Source organism: Somniosus microcephalus, chromosome 10 (genome assembly GCF_052327205.1).
Source record: "Somniosus microcephalus isolate GS21.2 chromosome 10, FLI_Smic_1.0, whole genome shotgun sequence".
In the NCBI taxonomy this organism is placed as follows: Eukaryota; Metazoa; Chordata; class Chondrichthyes; order Squaliformes; family Somniosidae; genus Somniosus; species Somniosus microcephalus.
In genome coordinates, this window is record NC_140996.1 from 211,229,116 (window position 1) to 211,248,038 (window position 18,923).

Genomic DNA, 18,923 nt, shown 5'->3' on the forward strand with positions numbered 1-18,923 from the left:
AAAACAGATCAAGGGCTGAGTTACCTCATCGCTCGGTGTAAAATGGCTGTTGTGTTTCCCTACATAATGGCAGTGATCTCACCTCAAATGTAATTCATTACGTAAAACTCTAAGCACAGGGTGAGATATTCTGCCCATCCACAGTCAAAGGGTACAGACTCTAGCCTTGCCCTGTAGATGATCAATAAAACAAAAAAGGTGACTCAACCGTGGCTAACAAGGGAAATTAGGGATAGCATAAGGTCCAAGGAGAGGACATATAAATTGGCCAGAAAAAGCAGTAAACCTGAGGATTGGGAGCAGTTTAGGATTCAGCAAAGGAGGACAAAGGGATTAATTAAGAGGGGGGAAATAGAGGATGAGAGTAAGCTTGCAGGGAACATAAAAACTGACTGTAAAAGCTTCTATAGATATGTGAAGAGAAAAAGATTGGTGAAGTCAAGCGTAGGTCCCTTGCAGTCAGAATCAGGGGAATTTATAATGGGGAACAAAGAAATGGCAGACCAATTAAATACATACTTTGGTTCTGTCTTCACAAAGGAGGACACAAATAAATTCCCAGAGATGTCGGGGAACATAGGGTCTAATGAGAGGGAGGAACTGAATGAAATCAGTATTTGTAGGGAAATGGTGTTAGGGAAATTGACAGGATTGAAGGCCGATAAATCCCCAGCTAATCTACATCCTAGGGTACTTAAGGAAGTGGCCCTAGAAATAGTAGATGCATTGCTGGTCATCTTCCAAAATTCTATAGATTCTGGAACAGTTCCCATGGATTGGAGGGTAGCTAATGTTACCCCACTATTCAAAAAGGTAGTAGAGAGAAAACAGGGAATTATAGACCGGTAAGCCTGACATCGGTAGGGGGGAAAATGCTAGAGTCCATTATAAAAGATGTAATAGCAGAGCACTTGGAAAACAGTGACAGGATCGGACAAAGTCAACATGGATATACAAAAGGTAAATCATGCTTGACTAATCTACTGGAATTTTTTGAGGATGTAACTGGTAGAATAGATAAGGGAGAACCAGTGGATGTGGTGTATTTGGACTTTCAGAAGGCTTTCGATAAGGTCCCGCATAAGAGATTAACGTGTAAAGTTAAGGCACATGGGATTGGGGGCAAGGTACTGACTTGGATAGAGATCTGGTTGGCAGACCGGAAGCAAAGAGTTGGAATAAACGGGTCTTTTTCCGAGTGGCAGGCAGTGACTAGTGGGGTACCGCAGGGATCGGTCCTAGGACCCCAGGTGAGGGAACTAGATGTAATATCTCCAAGTTTGCAGACGACACAAAGCTAGGTGGGCATGTGTGCTGTGAGGAGGATGCCGAGAAACTCCAGTATGATTTGGACAGGTTGGGTGATTGGACAGATGCATGGCAGATACAGTATAATGTGGATAAATGCGAGGTTATCCACTTTGGTGGCAAAAACAGGAAGGCAGATTATTATCTGAACGGCAATAGATTGGGAGAAGGGGAAGTGCATCGAGACCTGGGAGTCCTTGTGCACCAGTCGCTGAAGGTAAGCATGCAGGTGCAGCAGGTGGTTAAGAAGGCAAATGGTATGTTGGCCTTCGTAGCAAGAGGGTTCGAGTGCAGGAACAAGGATGTCTTGCTGCAGTTGTACAGGGCCTTGGTGAGACCACACCTTGAGTATTGTGTGCAGTTTTGTTCGCCTTATCTGAGGAAGGTTGTTCTTGCCATGGAGGGAGTGCAGCGAAGATTCACCAGACTGATACCTGGGATGGCAGGAATGATGTATGAGGAGAGATTGGGTCGATTGGGCTTATACTCGCTGGAGTTTAGAAGAATGAGAGGGGATCTCATTGAAACTTATAAAATTCTAACAGGACTAGACAGCCTGGATGCAGGAAGGATGTTCCCGATGGCGAGGGAGTCCAGAACCAGGGGTCACAGTCTAAGGATAAGGGGTAAGCCATTTAGGGCAGAGATGAGGAGGAATTTCTTCACCCAGAGAGTGGTGAACCTGTGGAATTCTTTACCACAGAAGGCAGCTGAGGCCAATTCATTAAATATATTCAAGAAGGAGTTAGATATATTTCTTAAGGCTAAAGGGATCAAGGGATATGGGGAGAAGGCAGGGACAGGGTACTGAATTTGGATGATCAGCCATGATCACATTGAATGGCGGAGCAGGCTAGAGGGGCCGAATGGCCTACTCCTGCTCCTATCTACTATGTTTCTATGTTTGTAGTTTACATTAGGCTATATTCTACTCATCAAGATATTTGTAGATGCAGGGCCAATGGATATTTTTCACCGAGGATGCAGCTTAGCATTTGTCTAGACAATTTAAGATAACTTTCTCATTAATTTGCTGATGCAGTGTGTTACTGCTCTTGTACAAAAAGGACACAATTAAGAGTTCCAGAAAGTGCTGCTGGAATGATGGAACTGGTGTCTTTTGTAGTGAATTAGATCAGCATCACAGAAACGTTGCTATAGAAACACAGATGGTAAAAAAAAACATGAGTTCCCATTAAGTGAATAACTAGGCCTGCACTTGGAGACGTGCAATGCCACATAGAAACCGTCCTTTTATTTTTTTTTTAAGTACAACTGTAGCCTCCAAAGCAACCTTTTAGCTTTTTAAGTAGTCTGAATGCATCAGTTGACTGTTGCTGACTGTGAGTCTGGTACATTTTCTCATTTGTGGCTGTTATTAGAATGTGGCACTGTGTCCCCAATTAAATCCCTTGACAGCTGGGATTTACGTTATTACAATCTGTGATGGAAGGCTGAAGTGAGAATAGACTTCAGCTGGGCTCATTAGTCTGGAGTTCAGGAGTCATCAGTCGAGTGAAATGCAATTTGCAGGAGTCAGAATCCGCTGTCCTGCATTTCACCATGAAGATATAAATAGGGCACATAACTATGTTATAATTCCGGTTTTTAGTTTGACATTCACTCCCCGCTGTGTGCGAAGATCTAAAATCCCTTTAATCTTTTTAACTGTACATTCAAATTACAAAGCAAAATGGGAACATCTGCTTGTTTATTTCCTATCTTCAACATACCAAACAATTCAGTAAGCTACATTGACTAGAGATGCCTGTTCCTCTTCATTTAGTCCCATGACCTTCTCCCCTTTCCATTCTCTTTACACACCCATATTGTTTTAAGTTCTACCTGCCATAAGGATTGGTTCAAATTGCCTGTTTCTGTCACTGAGAGATTCCTTCTGGCAGTGCTGAGCCTGTTTTTCTCATGTGGCTCAGAAGTTTATTCTAACAAGGTATCATTGCCATTACTTTCAATTTGAGTAAAGATTCCTGGGTCAAAGACTGAAACAAGAGAAGAAAGGTCTTTGCTTAATGTGTCTTTTCATGTATCACAACGTCACAATTAGTAAAAAAGTATGCAGCAACCATCAATACTTGGGAAACCTCCACCAGTTACAATGGAAAATGTTCCAATCCTACAGCTTCCTCAAGACGTCTGACCATATCTGCAGCTGTATCTGAGAGTTCAATTGGCCAAAACTTTTGAGGTAGAGTCAATGGGACGAGGAAAATGAGGAGCAATTACAAAGTAATTTACAAGCAGTCCCTAATCATGGATCAGTTAAGGTAATAACGTGCACATGAATGGCCCTCGGGGAGATGTTGGCTGCTAGTTGTAGGAGCACATCAATAGGGCTCCCAGTAACATTGGCTCCGATTTTAACTTCCCAGTCTGGCGGAAACCGGGCAGGGGCACTGTTAAAATGAGGACCTCCTCTGATCCCGCTGCCTTCCCACCCAGTCCCCATGTTAACCTGCTCTTTTGAGCAGGCAAGGACATCCGCCCCAAGCTGGCGGGGTCTTGTTTAAATAGGCAGATCGGGTTCCGATGACACCGTTGAGACCTGATCCGCAATTTTAGTCAAAGGCCTGAGCAGGAGAGCAGTGAGGGCTCAGGAGGGGGATTGTGGGCCAGGAGAGACCCAGATAGGTAAGCTTTTTAATTGCATTTTAGGTTTTCCTTGTGGGCCAGGAGGAGCAGGAGTGCCGTGGTCCTCCCTTGCCCTGGGCAACTCTCCCTCCCCCCAATTGCGCCCCCGCAATCCCCCCCCCCAACTACCAGGAACCATTCCCGCTGGTCAGATTCCCACTCCCACCCACTGGCCAGACAGAGGATCTAACCGGGTTCGGGAGGGAGTCGGAGAAAATTTATGGCGATGAGGCCCAGCCGACCCTCCACATCCCAGAGCCCCCAGCTAAGCTTCGGAACTTGCACACCCCATACCCAAAACCCCTCCCCCTTTAAAATCGGGGTCATTGGGCAGGATTTTCATTCAGGAGTCGGGTTGGAGGCGGGGCTACAACTTTCGGGGTTGTAGTCCCGCCTCCATCATGATGCGGCCAACCTACGCGATTTTAACTTGAATGACCCCACCCAGCAGGCTCAGCAGGCCAATTAAGGGCCACCCGGCAACAGGTGACGTCACAGACTGAAATTTCATCTGTCAAGAGCTTTTGACAGATGAAATATTAGCGTTTCACAGCTGTTTGAAGCTGTCAAACACTGACAGTCTTACTTCTAACATGAGTCCTCGCCACAGACTCAGTTAAAAGTCTCTACTGCACAGAAAGCTGCAGGCTGTCACTTTTGACAGTTCGCAGCCATTCTGCTTTCTGTGCCGGTGAGATGAGGGACTCCCGAGACCTAAAGGAAGGAAGGCTGAAAAGGTAAGAAAATGTATGTAAAACTTATTTAATCACTTTAGACACACCAAACACACTTACCTTTGCACTCATGCACACATCACTCACCTGAACACCGACATCTCGACCCTTCCAAGTCCTTCAACCCAACGGCACGCCTCCTCTAACTTGGCGTGGTTTGGAGCCGTCGGGAATCCCACACTTCAACCTTAAAAATAGGGATTAGGCTAAAAACTACCTGTTAACTACCTATTAAGAGGCAGTTAATTGCCATTAATCCCTTCCTCGGGGAGGCGGGTCCCAGTGCGGGGCGGGTACCCGCCTCCTTTGAAACTGGCACGGAGGCGGGTTTGGGTGCGGGATGGGGTCGAGACCCCTGATTTCAGGATTTTACCCCCCTGCATGCCTCCAATCCCGACTCCATGGCCCAATGAAAATCCTGCCCAATATCTCAAAGCAATGAAGTCAAGAAGCTCTGGAACAAAGAGCTTCTGATAAATACCATTGGCTGGTGTGTTGATGTCAGGTGAAAACAGGATCTGGATGAACGGTGTCACACCCTACAGTCAAATAGCTTGCTGATACTCACCAATTGCACCCTAACCCTAACGTGAGTCAGTGCCCTCAGTAAAGGAAGTTAGCAAATCAGAGGGAGAGAAAGAAAAATATCCATAAAATGCCATAAAATGACTCACCCACAAACTCGCTCGGTTCCTTGTTGTACAGCTTTTTGTTCCAGTAAAGCAACCTCAGGAACGGAAAGGACACCAGAAGGACCAAGGCGATTCCAACAGACATGTGCCCAGTGAATGCTGCAAAATCCAGGCCCTGTGTCGAGAAAGGGGCGAAAGGAAAAGGAACAAAATACAGCAAGCGTCAAGTGATGCCGGGAAACCTTCAATGTGGCATTTTGCTCAAAACAGTAACAACTTCTCACATTCATACAGGGCCTTTATGTAGAAAAATGTGCCACGGCCCTTCGCAGAGGCATGATCAGAAAGATAATGACGCCGAGGCAAAGAAGGAGATGTCAGGAAGGGTGGCCGAAGAGGCGGGTTTTAAGGAGCAGGGAGAGGTGGAGGAGCTTCAAGTCAAAAAGAACAGAATTTGAGGTCTTCCTATTATCAACAGCAACAAAACGTGAGTAGCAAATCCATTCATCTGTAAGTGGCAGAGAAACCGAGCAATGATCTACGTCAAACGTTTCCTACATTACAACAGTGACTGCACTTCAAAAGTACTTCATTGGTTGGAAAGCGCTTTGAAACATCCTGAGGTCGTAAAAGACACTATAGAAATGCAAGTCTTTCTTTTTCTGTCTATAGAGCATTCTTATTACCCCACCAATGGCTCATTAGGTACATGTACCACCTAATGTGGTATTAAGCCATACAGACAAGAACATAATAAGAACATAAGAAATAGGAGCAGGAGTAGGCCATTTGGCCCCACGAGCCTGCTCCACCATTCAATAAGATCATGACTGATCTTCTACCTCATCTCCATTATAAAAGACGTAATAGCAGAGCACTTGGAAAACAGTGACAGGATCGGACAAAGTCAACATGGATTTACAAAAGGTAAATCATGCTTGACTAAACTACTGGAATTTTTTGAGGATGTAACTGGTAGAATAGATAAGGGAGAACCAGTGGATATGGTGTATTTGGACTTTCAGAAGGCTTTCGATAAGGTCCCGCATAAGAGATTAGTGTACAAAGTTAATCACACGGGATTGGGGGCAAGGTATTGTCTTGGATAGAGAACTGGTTGGTAGACAGGAAGCGAAGAGTTGGAATAAACGGGTCTTTTTCCGAGTGGCAGGCAGTGACTGGTGGGGTACCGCAGGGATTGGTGCTAGGACCCCAGCTATTCACAATATATATAAATGATCTAGATGAGGGAACTAGATGTAATGACCCAGAAATTCGGGTCCCAACGTGTGAGTACGCACGGGGTACTCACGCGTGGATGCGATGGAAGTGCCGGTTACTTGCATGCACTGCACATGCGCGGGAAACCGGCACTTCCGATCCTCTGAACAAAGAGGTTCAGAGGTCGAATGCGCGCGCAGGGGAGGCTGCGCGTGCGCTTTGAACTTAGGTTTTTTTTGCAGGTTTTCCCGGGAGGGTAAGCCTGCAGGATTTACACATTTAAAAAGCAGGCGTAAGGCCTGCTTTTTACAAGGTAAGTGGTCAATTAATTAAAATTAAAACATTTTTTCCACAGGTTTATTATTTTTAAATACTTTAAAGCAAGGTAAGTTTATTTTTAGCCCCGTTTTTTTATAAAATTATTTTTTCAAAAATTGAAATTATTGTTTAAAATAGTTATTTAATGTAATTTATAGTTTATTTAAAAAGTGTGATGTATTTTCAAATTTATTTGAAGGTTTACTGTTATTTTGAGGCCCGTAGCATTCATAAGTTTAGACAGGTCTTCCTGTCAATCTTATGAATGGGCTTTTCCCTCCTCTGATTGGCTGCCCATGGCTCACGTGATTCCAGGGGACGCATCGCACTAACTACGCCCCTGGGACACGCAAGCACAGCGCGCCGGCAGCTGGGCCAGGCCCCGGAGCGGAATTCCACGGGGCCCTACAGCTCAACTACCGGCGCGCAAGGTAAGTGCAGGTCGGGGGCTTGCACCCGCGGGAAGCCCCCGACCCGAATTTCTGGGCCAATATCTCCAAGTTTGCAGATGACACAAAGCTGGGTGGGTGTGTGTGCTGTGAGGAGGATGCAGAGAAACTCCAGTATGATTTGAATAGGTTGGGTGATTGGGCAGATGCATGGCAAATGCAGTATAATGCGAGGTTATCCACTTCGGTGGCAAAAACAGGAAGACACATTATTATCTGAACGGCAACAGATTGGGAAAAGGGGAAGTGCAACGAGACCTGGATGTCCTTGTGTATCAGTCGCTAAAGGTAAGCATGCAGGTACAGCAGGCGGTTAAGAAGGCAAATGATATGTTGGCCTTCATAGTGAGAGGATTTGAGTACAGGAGCAAGGATGTCTTGCTGCAGTTGTACAGGGCCTTGGTGAGACCACACCTTGAGTATTGTGTGCAGTTTTGGTCACCTTACCTGAGGAAAGATGTTCTTGCCATGGAGAGAGTGCAGCGAAGATTCACCAGACTGATACCTGGGATGGCAGGAATGACATATGAGGAGAGATTGGGTCGATTAGGCTTATATTCGCTAGAGTTTAGAAGAATGAGAGGGGATCTCATTGAAACATAAAATTCTAACAGGACGAGACAGACTAGATGCAGGAGGGATGTTCCCGATGGCGGGGGAGTCCAGAACCAGGGGTCACAGTCTAAGCCATTTAGGACTGAGATGAGGAGGAATTTCTTCACCCAGAGAGTGGTGAACCTGTGGAATTCTCTACCACACAAGGCAGTTGAGGCCAATTCATTAAATATACTCAAGAAGGAGTTAGATATATTTCTTAAGGCTAAAGGGATCAAGGGATATGGGGAGAAAGCAGAGACAGGGTGCTGAATTTGGATGATCAGCCATGATCTCATTAAATGGTGGAACAGGCTCGAGGGGCCGAATGGCCTACTCTGTTCCTATCTTCTATGTTTCTATGTTTCCAGCACTATCCCCATATTGCTTGATTTCCTTAATATTCAAAAATCTATCGCTCTCTGTCTTGAATATACTCAACGACTGAGCCTCCACAGCCCTCTGGGGTAGAGAATTCCAAAGATTCACCACCCTCTGAATGAAGAAATTTCTCCTCATCTCAGTCCTAAATGGCCGACCCCTTATTCTGAGACTGTGACCCTTGGTTCTAAACTCCCCAGCCAGGGGAAACATCCTCCCTGCATCTACCCTGTCAAGTCCTGTAAGAATTTTGTATGTTTCAATGAGATCATCTCTCATTCTTCTAAACTCTAGAGAATATAGGCCTAGTCTACTCAATCTCTCCTCATAGGACAATCCCCCATCCCAGAAATCAGTCTGGTGAAACTTCGTTGCACCCCCTCTATGGCAAGTATATCCTTCCTTAGGTAAGGAGACCAAGATTGTACACAATACCCCAGGCGTAGTCTCACCAGGGCCCTATATAATTGCAGCAAGACGTCTTTACTCTTATACTCAATCCTCTTGTAATAAAGGCCAACATACCATTTGCTTTCCTAATTGCTTGCTGTACCTGCATATTAACTTTCAGTGATTCGTGTACAAGGACACTCAGGTCCCTCTGAACACCAATCTGGAAGATCCCAGGTTTGCTTCTTGTTTTGTGCTGGACCCAGTAGGATGGCAGTAGGAGGGTGCTACAATTGGCCTCAGTGCCTTTAGGCTAGGGAAGAAGAAAAAAAAAATCGAACCATGCCAATGCTCCTGCTGCTAATCTCAGGAGGAAAGTGTGCGGATGTCAGGAGAGGACAGGAATAGGTTGCGAAGCTTAATGAGAGGACAGGAATAGGTTGCGAAGCTTAATGAGAGGACAGGAATAGGTTGCGAAGCTTAATGAGAGGACAGGATTAGGCAGCAAAGACTGCAATGCCCAGTGCAGTCGAATAGTTCAGCAACACTCATTGGCTACACAAACGAGTGAAGGGCTATTGGCCTTTCTGGAACAATATATTCCAACAGCAGTCTGCAACTTCAGGAGAGATGAAAAAAATAAGGCAGAGGAGCATTCTTTTAAAACACCTTAAACAACACAAAAGTAACATTTTAAAAATCTTAAATGATTTTGCAGTAAAGGATTTGAATGCTTGTGGAATTTTTATACTTGCAGACTTTCTATTAAATGAATAATAAATTTTGCCAGTAGCACCAGTCAATGAGATGGGAGGATTGGGGGCGTGAATGTACTTTTTTGATGGTGATACTAAGCAGCATTCTAGACAGCTGGTTATTCAGCTGTTCAATCCTGCATAAACCATTTGTTACCTCTGATCCAACTGCCATTTATTTACAGATGGGAAAAAAGTAATCTCGTAGGATCTCTTATTAAAATCATTAGAAGTTAATCTGGCCCAGTAGTGGAGAACCAATATGTAGGGACAGATTTTCAAGCTGTAGCCTTCTCCAGCCAAACAACCCTCTGAGATATCTCCGCTCCTCCAAGTCTGGCCTCTTGTGCTTCTCCAATTTTAATCGCTGCAGCATTGGCAGCTGTGCCTTCATCTGCCGAGGCCGTAAGCTCTGGAATTCCCTCCCTAAACCTCCTCGCCTCTCTACCTCTATTCCCTCCTTTAAGTCGCTCCTTAAAACCCACTTCTTTGATCAAGCTTTTGGTCACCTGCCCCTAATATCTCATGTGGCTCGGTGTCAAATGTTGTTTGGTAACGAGCGCCCCTGTGAAGCACCTTGGGATGTTCTACTATGTTAAAGGCGCTACATAAATACAAGTTGTTGTTGAAAGGATAAGAGGCAGCCATTTGAAATTCTACCGCAATATATGTGTTGTAACACAACCTGCGGAAAGAGGAAACAATGGTTTAATTGTCTCACACTGAAAAGAAAAGGCTTGTGCCTTCACATAGAACTTTCATGACCTCAGGATATCGCAAAGCACTTTACAGCCAATTAAGTCATTGTTGTGATGTGGGAAATGCAGCAACCAATTTGCGCACAGCAAGGACCCACAAACAGCAATGTGATAATGACCAGATAATCCTTTTTTTTTGGTGATGTTGGCTGAGGGATAAGTATAAGCCCAGGACACCAAGGTGAACTCCCCTGCTCTTCTTCGAACAGTGCCATGGGATCTTTTACATCCACCCGAGAGGGCAGACTGGACCTCGGTTTAACGTCTCATCTGAAAGACGGCGCTTCAGCACTCCCTCAGTACTCCACTGGAGTGTCAGCCTGGATTTTGTGCTTAAGTCTCTGAGTTCCTGATCCCAACAGGGTGGAAGTAATGATCAGAGAACAGGCAGTCTCCCAAAAGAAGGGGGAAGGTTTGGCAAGTTACCACTGGGCCACTGTCACACACATTCTCATGCCTGGCTCAGACTAGCATTGGTGGAGGCCTGGTAGCAGGTTGGCTACAGGATTTACATGGCCTGGAGAAATTATGGTACATGGGGGAACAGAAAACATTTCGCTCAATTTTCCAAGCCCCGAGGAGGCGGGTTTGGAGGCGGGAGTGGTGGTAAAATTGCAGAATCGGGGGGCAGGAACCCATCCCGCCCCCAATCTGCCTCTGTGCCAATGTCCCAGGAGGCGGGTTCCTGACCTAACAGGTAGTTAACAGGCAGTTTTTTGCCTAATCCCTATTTTTAGCCCTGATGTGTGGGCTGTCCGACGGCTCCGAACCACGGCAAGTTAGCGAGGCGGACCATTGGTCTGCAGGAGTTGGAGGGGTCGAGATGTCCGTTGTGCAGGTGAGTGATGGGTGCATGTGTGCAGAGGTAAGTGTGTGAGGTAAGTGTAAAGTGTTTTAATAAGTTTTACTTACCTTTACTTTCTCCTGCAGGCTTCCTTCCTTCAGTTCTTGGGAGTCCCTCAGCTCACCGGCACAGAAAGCAGAATGGCCGCTGAAATGTCAAAAGCTGCAGCCTCTGCTTTCTGGTCTGGAGAGCTCTCTAACGGAGTCTGAGTAGAAGGACTCAAGTTAGAAGATGGATTGTCAGTGTTTGACAGATTCACAGAGCTGTCAAACGCTGATTTTTCATCTGTCGAAAGCTCTTGACAGATGAAATGTCAATCGCTGACGTCACCAGTAACCAGGTGTCCCTTAATTGGCCTGCTGAGCCCGCTGGGCGGGCTTAACAGTGTCAATCAAGGGAAAATAGCGTGGGTTGGCTACAAGTCGATGGGGACTACAACCCAAAAAGTGGGAGTCCCGCCTCCAAAAGCTCCCCATTGACAAAATCGAGCCCTTTGAATCCTAAAGATACAAAAAAAAATGCCTTTTCAATGTAGATTTAAACTTCCGCAACACTGTTCAGTTCAGAATAACAATTCTCAGCGCTGCATGGATTTATTTTTTTGCAAAATGTTGAGACCAAAAATGAAGTTTACTCTTTGTTTACGAGATTTAAAGATGTTGAGATACAATTCTTAATTTTTTTTTATGGATTAAGAGTCGCGAGAGAAAGATGCCAATGTCTGACACTGGCACTCAACAAACATTGGCTCGATGGGCACTGTCCATCTATTTAGAAAGACAGTGTGAGCCGTGGCAAAGTGGGTAGCACCCTCGCCTCTGAGTCAGAAGGTTGTGGGTTCAAGTCCCACCCCAGAGACTTGAGCACAAAAATCTAGGCTGACACTCCAGTGCAGTGCTGAGGCTGTTTGTGGGAGCTTGCTGTGCACAAATTGGCTGCTGCATTTCCTACATTACTACAGTGACTACACTTTAAAAAGTACCTCTGTAAAGTGCTTTGAGATGTCCAGTGGTTGTAAAAGGCCCTATATAAATGCAAGTCTTTCTTTCTTTATCTTTTTAGTTCAAGATTATACTCCCAACAAAACATGCCATTGATAAATATTTAATTCTGTTACATATTTCTCAGTGAATAACTCCAAGTTCTTACAAGTGTAAGCATCTAAAGACAGAGGGCGTTTAAAAAAAAAAAAAATCACTGTGCTAAACTACAACAGTACTTAAAACGCTACGCTAAAGGCTTTTTTATACTGTAGACTGGCTCTTCAGAGAGTAACCTAGGGCACTACTCTCCTGCATTCACACAGCATTGATACTCCTTGCACATGCAGAGAGCAACTGTGACCACCTGCTCACTGTGGGTGCACAATGTAATTGCGTCACAATATCCATAGACAATGCAAAGGTGCACAAAATATCGAGTGCAAGAAGATTAAGTGGTGGTCTAATTGAGGTGTTTAAGATCATTAAAGGATTTGACAGGATAGATGGAGAGAAACTATTTCCTCAGGTGGGGGAATCCAGAACAAGGGGGCATAACCTTCAAATTAGAGCTCGGACGTTCAGGGGTGATGTCAGGAAGCACTTCTTCACAAAAAGGGGTAGTGGAAATCTGGAACTCTCTCCCCCAAAAAGCTGCTGAGGCTGGGGGTCAACTGAAAATGTCAAAGCTGAGATTGATAGATTTTTGCTAGGTAAGGGTTCTAAGGGATACGAACCAAGGTGGGTAGATGGAGATGAGATACAGATGAACCATGATCTAATTGAATGGCGGAACAGACTCGAACTTAGGAACATAAAAACAGGAGTAGGCCATTTAGACCTTCGAGGGTATAGAACTGGGGGCATAGTCTCAGGGTAAGGGATCGGCCATTTATGACTGAGATGAGGAGGAATTACTTCACTCAGAGGGTTGTGAATCTTTGGAATTCTTTACCTGAAAGGGCTGTGGATGCTGAATCATTGAGTATATTCAAGGCTGAGACAGATAGATTTTTGGACTCTAGGGGAATCAAGGGATCTGGGGATCGGGCAGGAAAGTGGAGTTGAGGTCGAAGATCAGCCATGATCTTATTGAATGGCGGAGCAGGCTCGAGGGGCCATATGGCCTACTCCTGCTCCTAATTCTTATGTTCACTGCTCTAACTGCCAGTTGAGGTCCCAATAGCTTCACTACGCCCACTGCCAGTCCAGACCCCATCCCCTTGCTACGACAAACTGATTTTGTGTGATGGAAGAAAATAGAGAAACATGGAGGAGGGAAATGGAATAAGGAGCCTCTTAATCATTTTTATTAGTTGCCTTTTTATTTTCAGCAAAGTCAAAATCCACTAAATGCTCCTTGGTCTGTGAAAAAAAATGCATTTATTTCTATTGAAGAGTGTACACCACAGCATCCAGAGTGTACAACAGGAATCATTAAGAACTAATCCTCGGTGCCTAATGCCTCATTGATTTTGCCACATCATAAATCCAAATTCCAACTGACGGAATAAACCTGCCCTCCAAATTGGTCTCCCTCTCGGTGTGGTGTAGGGTTCACACTTGAACTAATTTGGAGACAGTCCAGTATAAACTTTACCCAGATTTACAACTACATCTGATCTATTCTGCTTGCCACACCCATTATGTTCTGGGCTCTATATTAATAACGGAGTGAGTATTGATACCAGTGTGTCAGCCAATGAGTTGGAAGTGGGGCGGGACTTACAGCAAACACAATCTATTTTACAGCGAACAGAGTCTATTTAAACAGAGCCTCTATGAACTACAGCAAACAGAACTCTTGACCAAAGCTACAGCAGAGTCTCCCAATAAAAGCAGGATTATTTCTCCAGCAAAATGCCGTGACTGGAGGAGAGTTACATCATGCAAATTATGTGCATAAAATCAATCACAATCACTTACAACAGGCTTGATTGACGGGGGAATTACCCAATCATCTCCATTCTGGAGGGGACTTGTGGTGTTACTATATGCAGCCATTAATGGATGCATTCTTGTTTTTGGTTTGCACATAAGCAATATTACATGTAACATAAACGTGATCCATTTCAGTGATGGAGTTGTCTTGTTGAGAGCCAGCAGTGTAAACAAACCTATTTGCTGATTCACGTACTGAACACTGACTAAGAATTGCTAGGTCCCAAGAAATGCATCTTACAAAGAAATGTAATGATTGCTTTCGACTGCATGTAAAAAAAAAGCTCAGAATGGATCTTATTGATTGAAATAAATACTCCAGTTACGAAATGGGGGTAATTTTAACCAAACTCACCAGGTGCGAAACCCGTGGGATCGGGAGGAAGGGTAGTTTTACGCCCCGCCCAATATTGCTTTCCATTGTGGAGAGTAAAATCGGACAGGGTGTAAAAGCAGAGTTTCACCCGTTTGTCAGTTTCCCGATGGGCGGATTAGGTTAAAATTGTCCCCGCTCTGAATTGTGGCAGCAGAGACATTGGGGTAATTTTAACCCCCAGAAACTGTTGGTTTTGGGTTGGGTGGGATGTAACAATGTTAAAAATCTGAAACCCAACCCCAACCCGCCCACTTCCGGTTTTAACGGAGGCAGGACAGGAGGGAGCAGCAGCCAATTTGTGCACAGCAAGCTCCCACAAACAGCAATGTGATAATGACCAGATCATCTGTTTTTGTTATGTTGGTTGAGGAATAAATATTGGCTAGGACACCTGTTGTGTATGTACCTTTAAGAGAGAACTGCTTTTATACTGTAGTACCGGGATAACTCCCCTACTCTTCTTCAAAATAGTGCCATGGGATCTTTTACACCCACCTGAGAGAGGTTTAACGTCTCATCTGAAAGACGGCACCTCCGACAGTGCAGCACTCCCTCAGCACTGCACTGGAGTGTCGGCCTAGCTTTATGTGCTCAAGTTTCATGGAGTGGGGCGTGAACCCACAACCTTCATGACTCAGAGGGGAGGGTGCTACCCACTGAGCCACAGCTGATACAGGGAAAAAATTGCATGGCTATGGGGAAAGACAAGGGGAGTGGGACTAATTGTTTAGCTCTTTCAAAGAGCCGGCACAGGCACGATGGGCCGAATGGCCTCCTTCTGTGCCGTATGATATCAAGGCCAGACCTACTGAAAAGGAGCCCTGGCATGAGTGACATAAACCAGTCTCACCTCCCACCTTGATCCCCAGTTGGTTTAATAAAATGGCTAAACAATATCAAAATTCTATCTTTGCTAGAGTTCAGAGGTGCAAGGAATGAAGTATGGACCTCTAAGCTTTGATGCCCAGGCCTGATGCAATCTGTTGTATGGCAGGTGAAGCCATTACCTTAGTCAGCGGCAGCAGCTGTGCCTCACAGCTTTGTGTGTCCTCCGTATCAATGGCTTGACATTGCACATGCAAATCTTTAAACTTTTTGTCTATTTTTTTCTCATAATTATTTGCACTAAAGTATACCATTGTAAAATGGGAGGAGCAGTGTTTGGCTCACTCCTTTGTGGCTATGGAATGCTGGGCCACAGATGCAATGATGCTCCCCTGCAAGCTTGTGATTCTCGATGCATCTCACTGTGGCAAGGTGTCACCATCGAGCCAGGTGCTTCTCCGTAAGGAAGGAGAGAAAATTCAGAAGGCAAATAAATCATTCAGCTCCCTGCAGTTTCTAGTGTTCATCTGACAAACAGCAGAGGCCTTGAAGCAGGCTGTCTACCCTCTTGGCATAAGAGCCGAGTGGCCAGAAAAAGTGATCACATCCTACAACAAAGTATAACATTCGTTTTAATACTGCCAACGGTAATGGTGTGTGTATTATGCAGAACCACCCTAATATACATAAAGTAGATGAGACACAAGACATAGGATTAGCAGCTGGTGGTATCAATGTGGTAGAGGGTGGGTAGGTGGAAAAGAAGGCAAAGAAAGAAGGGGAAAAGGGAAGGAAGGGAGGGGAGGAAGGAAGGAAGGAGGGACAGACGGAAGGGGAGGGAGGGAGGGGAGGAAGGAAGGCTGGAAGGGGAGGGAGGGGAGGAAGGAAGGATGGAAGGGGAGGAAGGGAGGGGAGGAAGGAAGGAAGGACGGAGAGGGAGGGGAGGAAGGAAGGAAGGACGGAAGGGGAGGGAGGGGAGGAAGGAAGGGAGGGGAGGAAGGAAGGAAGGGAAAGAAGGGAGGAAGGAAGAGGAGGGAGGGAGGGAAGGAAGGAAGGGGAGGGAGGAAGGAAGGGAGGAGGGAAGGAAGGAAGGAATAGCACTTTTCACGACATCCAAAAGTGCTTTATAGCCAATGAAGCACAGTGAAGTGAGCCATTCACAGCCCAGGTTTGAGCTGTGTAAACTGATCTCAATCAGGGGAGCAGTTGGGGAGCTACAATTAGCCGCAGTAAAGTTTGGTTAGCGAGGGGATGGTGTTCATGATTGCTATCCAGCAAGCCCTGCTGGAAAGCCAGCATGTATAGACGATCAGGAGAGGAGGAGAAAATTGGCCAAAAAAAAAAGAACACTCATTATGAAATTGATAATGTCACATGCAGAGCAGCAACACTGCAGCATATTCGTTTCCAGAACTAGGCTCTCGAGTGAATAGCAGAAGCCACCAGTCATATCAGTCAATGAAAGAGGGAAGAAAGCTACTGCCCTCCGAGGCACTCCTGTTGCTCCGATCCCTGCTAAAGAGATCAAAGCGACAACCTTCAGGATACTTTGGTGCCCATCCCCAATCGCCCCATCTCAATTCACCCCTTCTCTCACACACTACTCCTTGCACCCCCCACCACCCCCCAAAAAATCTCAACACAGTAATTCTCTGCTTACATGAATTGACAACGCACTTATCTTCAGCTAAGAAACACTCCTGCATTTCACAGAGGGTGGTGGGTGAGGGGGGGGCGGGAGGCTCGTACAGGCTTTTATGTAGAAAAGAACGAGAGAAAATAGGAACGTGTAATTCCTCCTGTGCTTCAGGGATACAGCGCGTTACATTATGGCACATTATTCAATTACACTCGCTTGTTCTTTGTTGAAAGATACCCGTTGTGCAAAATATGCATCCCTTTTGAGCTGTTAGCTGCTGTGATGCTGAAAAGCTGCATTCTCTCCACATTAAATCCGATATTCATATGAGACGCTGTTCCCAGCTTACGGATAGATTTTGTTCTGTATTAGTGATCTCCTGTACACAGATGCGCGAGTAGAAACCCGCAAAGATATATGGAAATAATTGAACTATTAAAGATATTTTTGAGCCTAGGTTTATAATTTACATCTCCTCAAATGTCTGTGCACTAGTCCATCGATTTCTCCGTGACCACCAACAATTCTGTTCCCAAGCATTATCGCCAACTCTTGTCAGTTTTCCGCCTCATTTATTTCTCTCTCTTATCTACCCCCGTTGCCCCCCCCACCCCTATCTTCCTATAGAATTTCCACGCAGCAACATATTTGAGAGTCAAATGAGGCTGTTGAAGTTTCCAACTCCTCAATATGTTGTTACATATCATCACATTCACCGCCACTTACACACTGCACAACAAGGTAATGAACACAGCTTGTTGAAGCGATTTAGATTTTTTGTGTGTAATAAATCCGTCGTCGGGTTTTATTTTGAAGTAAACAAGACGTGATGTGCTGAAGTGGTCCTTGCGCGCCACCCTTTTGTTTTCTGCCCCATTCAGGGCAGCCTGAAAATGGACACGGTAATCTCCAACTCATCTGGAACTTGGCTGCCCGCATTGTATCCCGCACTAAGTCCTGCTCAGCTACCTCCCGTGTCACCAGCACGGGTTACCAATTCCTAATCGCAATGTTTCCCAAAATCCTTGCCCTCGTTTACAAGCCCATTGTTCCACTCTGCCTTTGGAAAAAAAACTCCAGTCCATTACAACTTGCACTTTATGTTCTTCAAAGAGCTCTGTGTCACCCCCTTTCTCCCCGCACCACCCCCCCCCCCGCTCAACTCTGTACTCCACCATCAATCACAGCACCTTAAGCCATCATAGCCATAAACCCCTCCCTTAGCTACATATCATTTCCCCAATTTCAAATGCCTCTTCTCCAACCAGGTCGTTGGTCACTATCCTTAATTCTTCCCCCAACCTCTACTCCATAATCAGACACCTCCCCACTCCCCACATTTGTGCAAAGCCTTGTGGCGTTAATGCGAGTGTAAGGTATGGATCAGCCACGATCTCATTGAATGGCGGAACAGGCTCGAGGGGCTGAATGGCCTCCTCCTGTTCCTGTGTTCCCAACTTGTTGTTGCAGCCTGTTTCTGGAAATTACTCGACTCCACTCAGCCATTGATGCATTCATGTAATATTAATTGACCCAAATAGCTTCTCGTTTACCAGCCTTGTCTTCATATATAAATACATAATAATGTGGATGTTACAAGTGTTTTGAAAGCCCGCCTCCGATTAATTATTCAGCAGTACAGTCCAAAAATTACCAACAGCAGCATCACGGAGCTGCCGTCATAGCGAAACCTTAAACGGTGTACAAGTTTCTGAATAAAAGAGGAAGGATAGCTGCTCCAAAGAATCCAAGATGCCTATGATCCAAATTCATAAACCCTTTGGGTCACTGGGGTCATCGGAAAGCAGTAATTGCAATACTAAATTGGATCATCTGCAAATTAGAATTTAAACTCGTTTTCGTATGCATTGCCTAAGAGCCTTAATAAATGGTTTAAGTTTTTAGTTATACAAGAGGTCATAAATATAAGATAGTCATTAATAATTCCAATAGGGAATTTAGGAGAAACTTCTTTACCCAAAGAGTGGTTAGAACGTGGAACTCGCTACCACAAGGAATGGTTGAAGCGAATAGCAGAGATGCATTTAAGGGGAAGCTAGATAAATACATGAGGGAGAAAGGAATAGAACTATATGCTGATAGGGTGAGATGAAGAGGGGTGGGAGGAG

At 45.2% G+C, this 18,923-nt stretch overlaps 1 protein-coding gene across 1 annotated transcript in view; it reads right to left on the reverse strand.

The window, feature by feature from the left end:
- oca2 (oculocutaneous albinism II) overlaps positions 1 to 18,923 on the reverse strand; it is a 707,523-nt gene that overhangs the window by 310,803 nt on the left and 377,797 nt on the right. Inside the window, exon 14 of the mRNA XM_085999552.1 lies at positions 5,366 to 5,498. Coding sequence (XP_085855678.1) covers positions 5,366 to 5,498 — 133 coding nt within the window. The remainder of the gene's footprint in view (positions 1 to 5,365; positions 5,499 to 18,923) is intronic.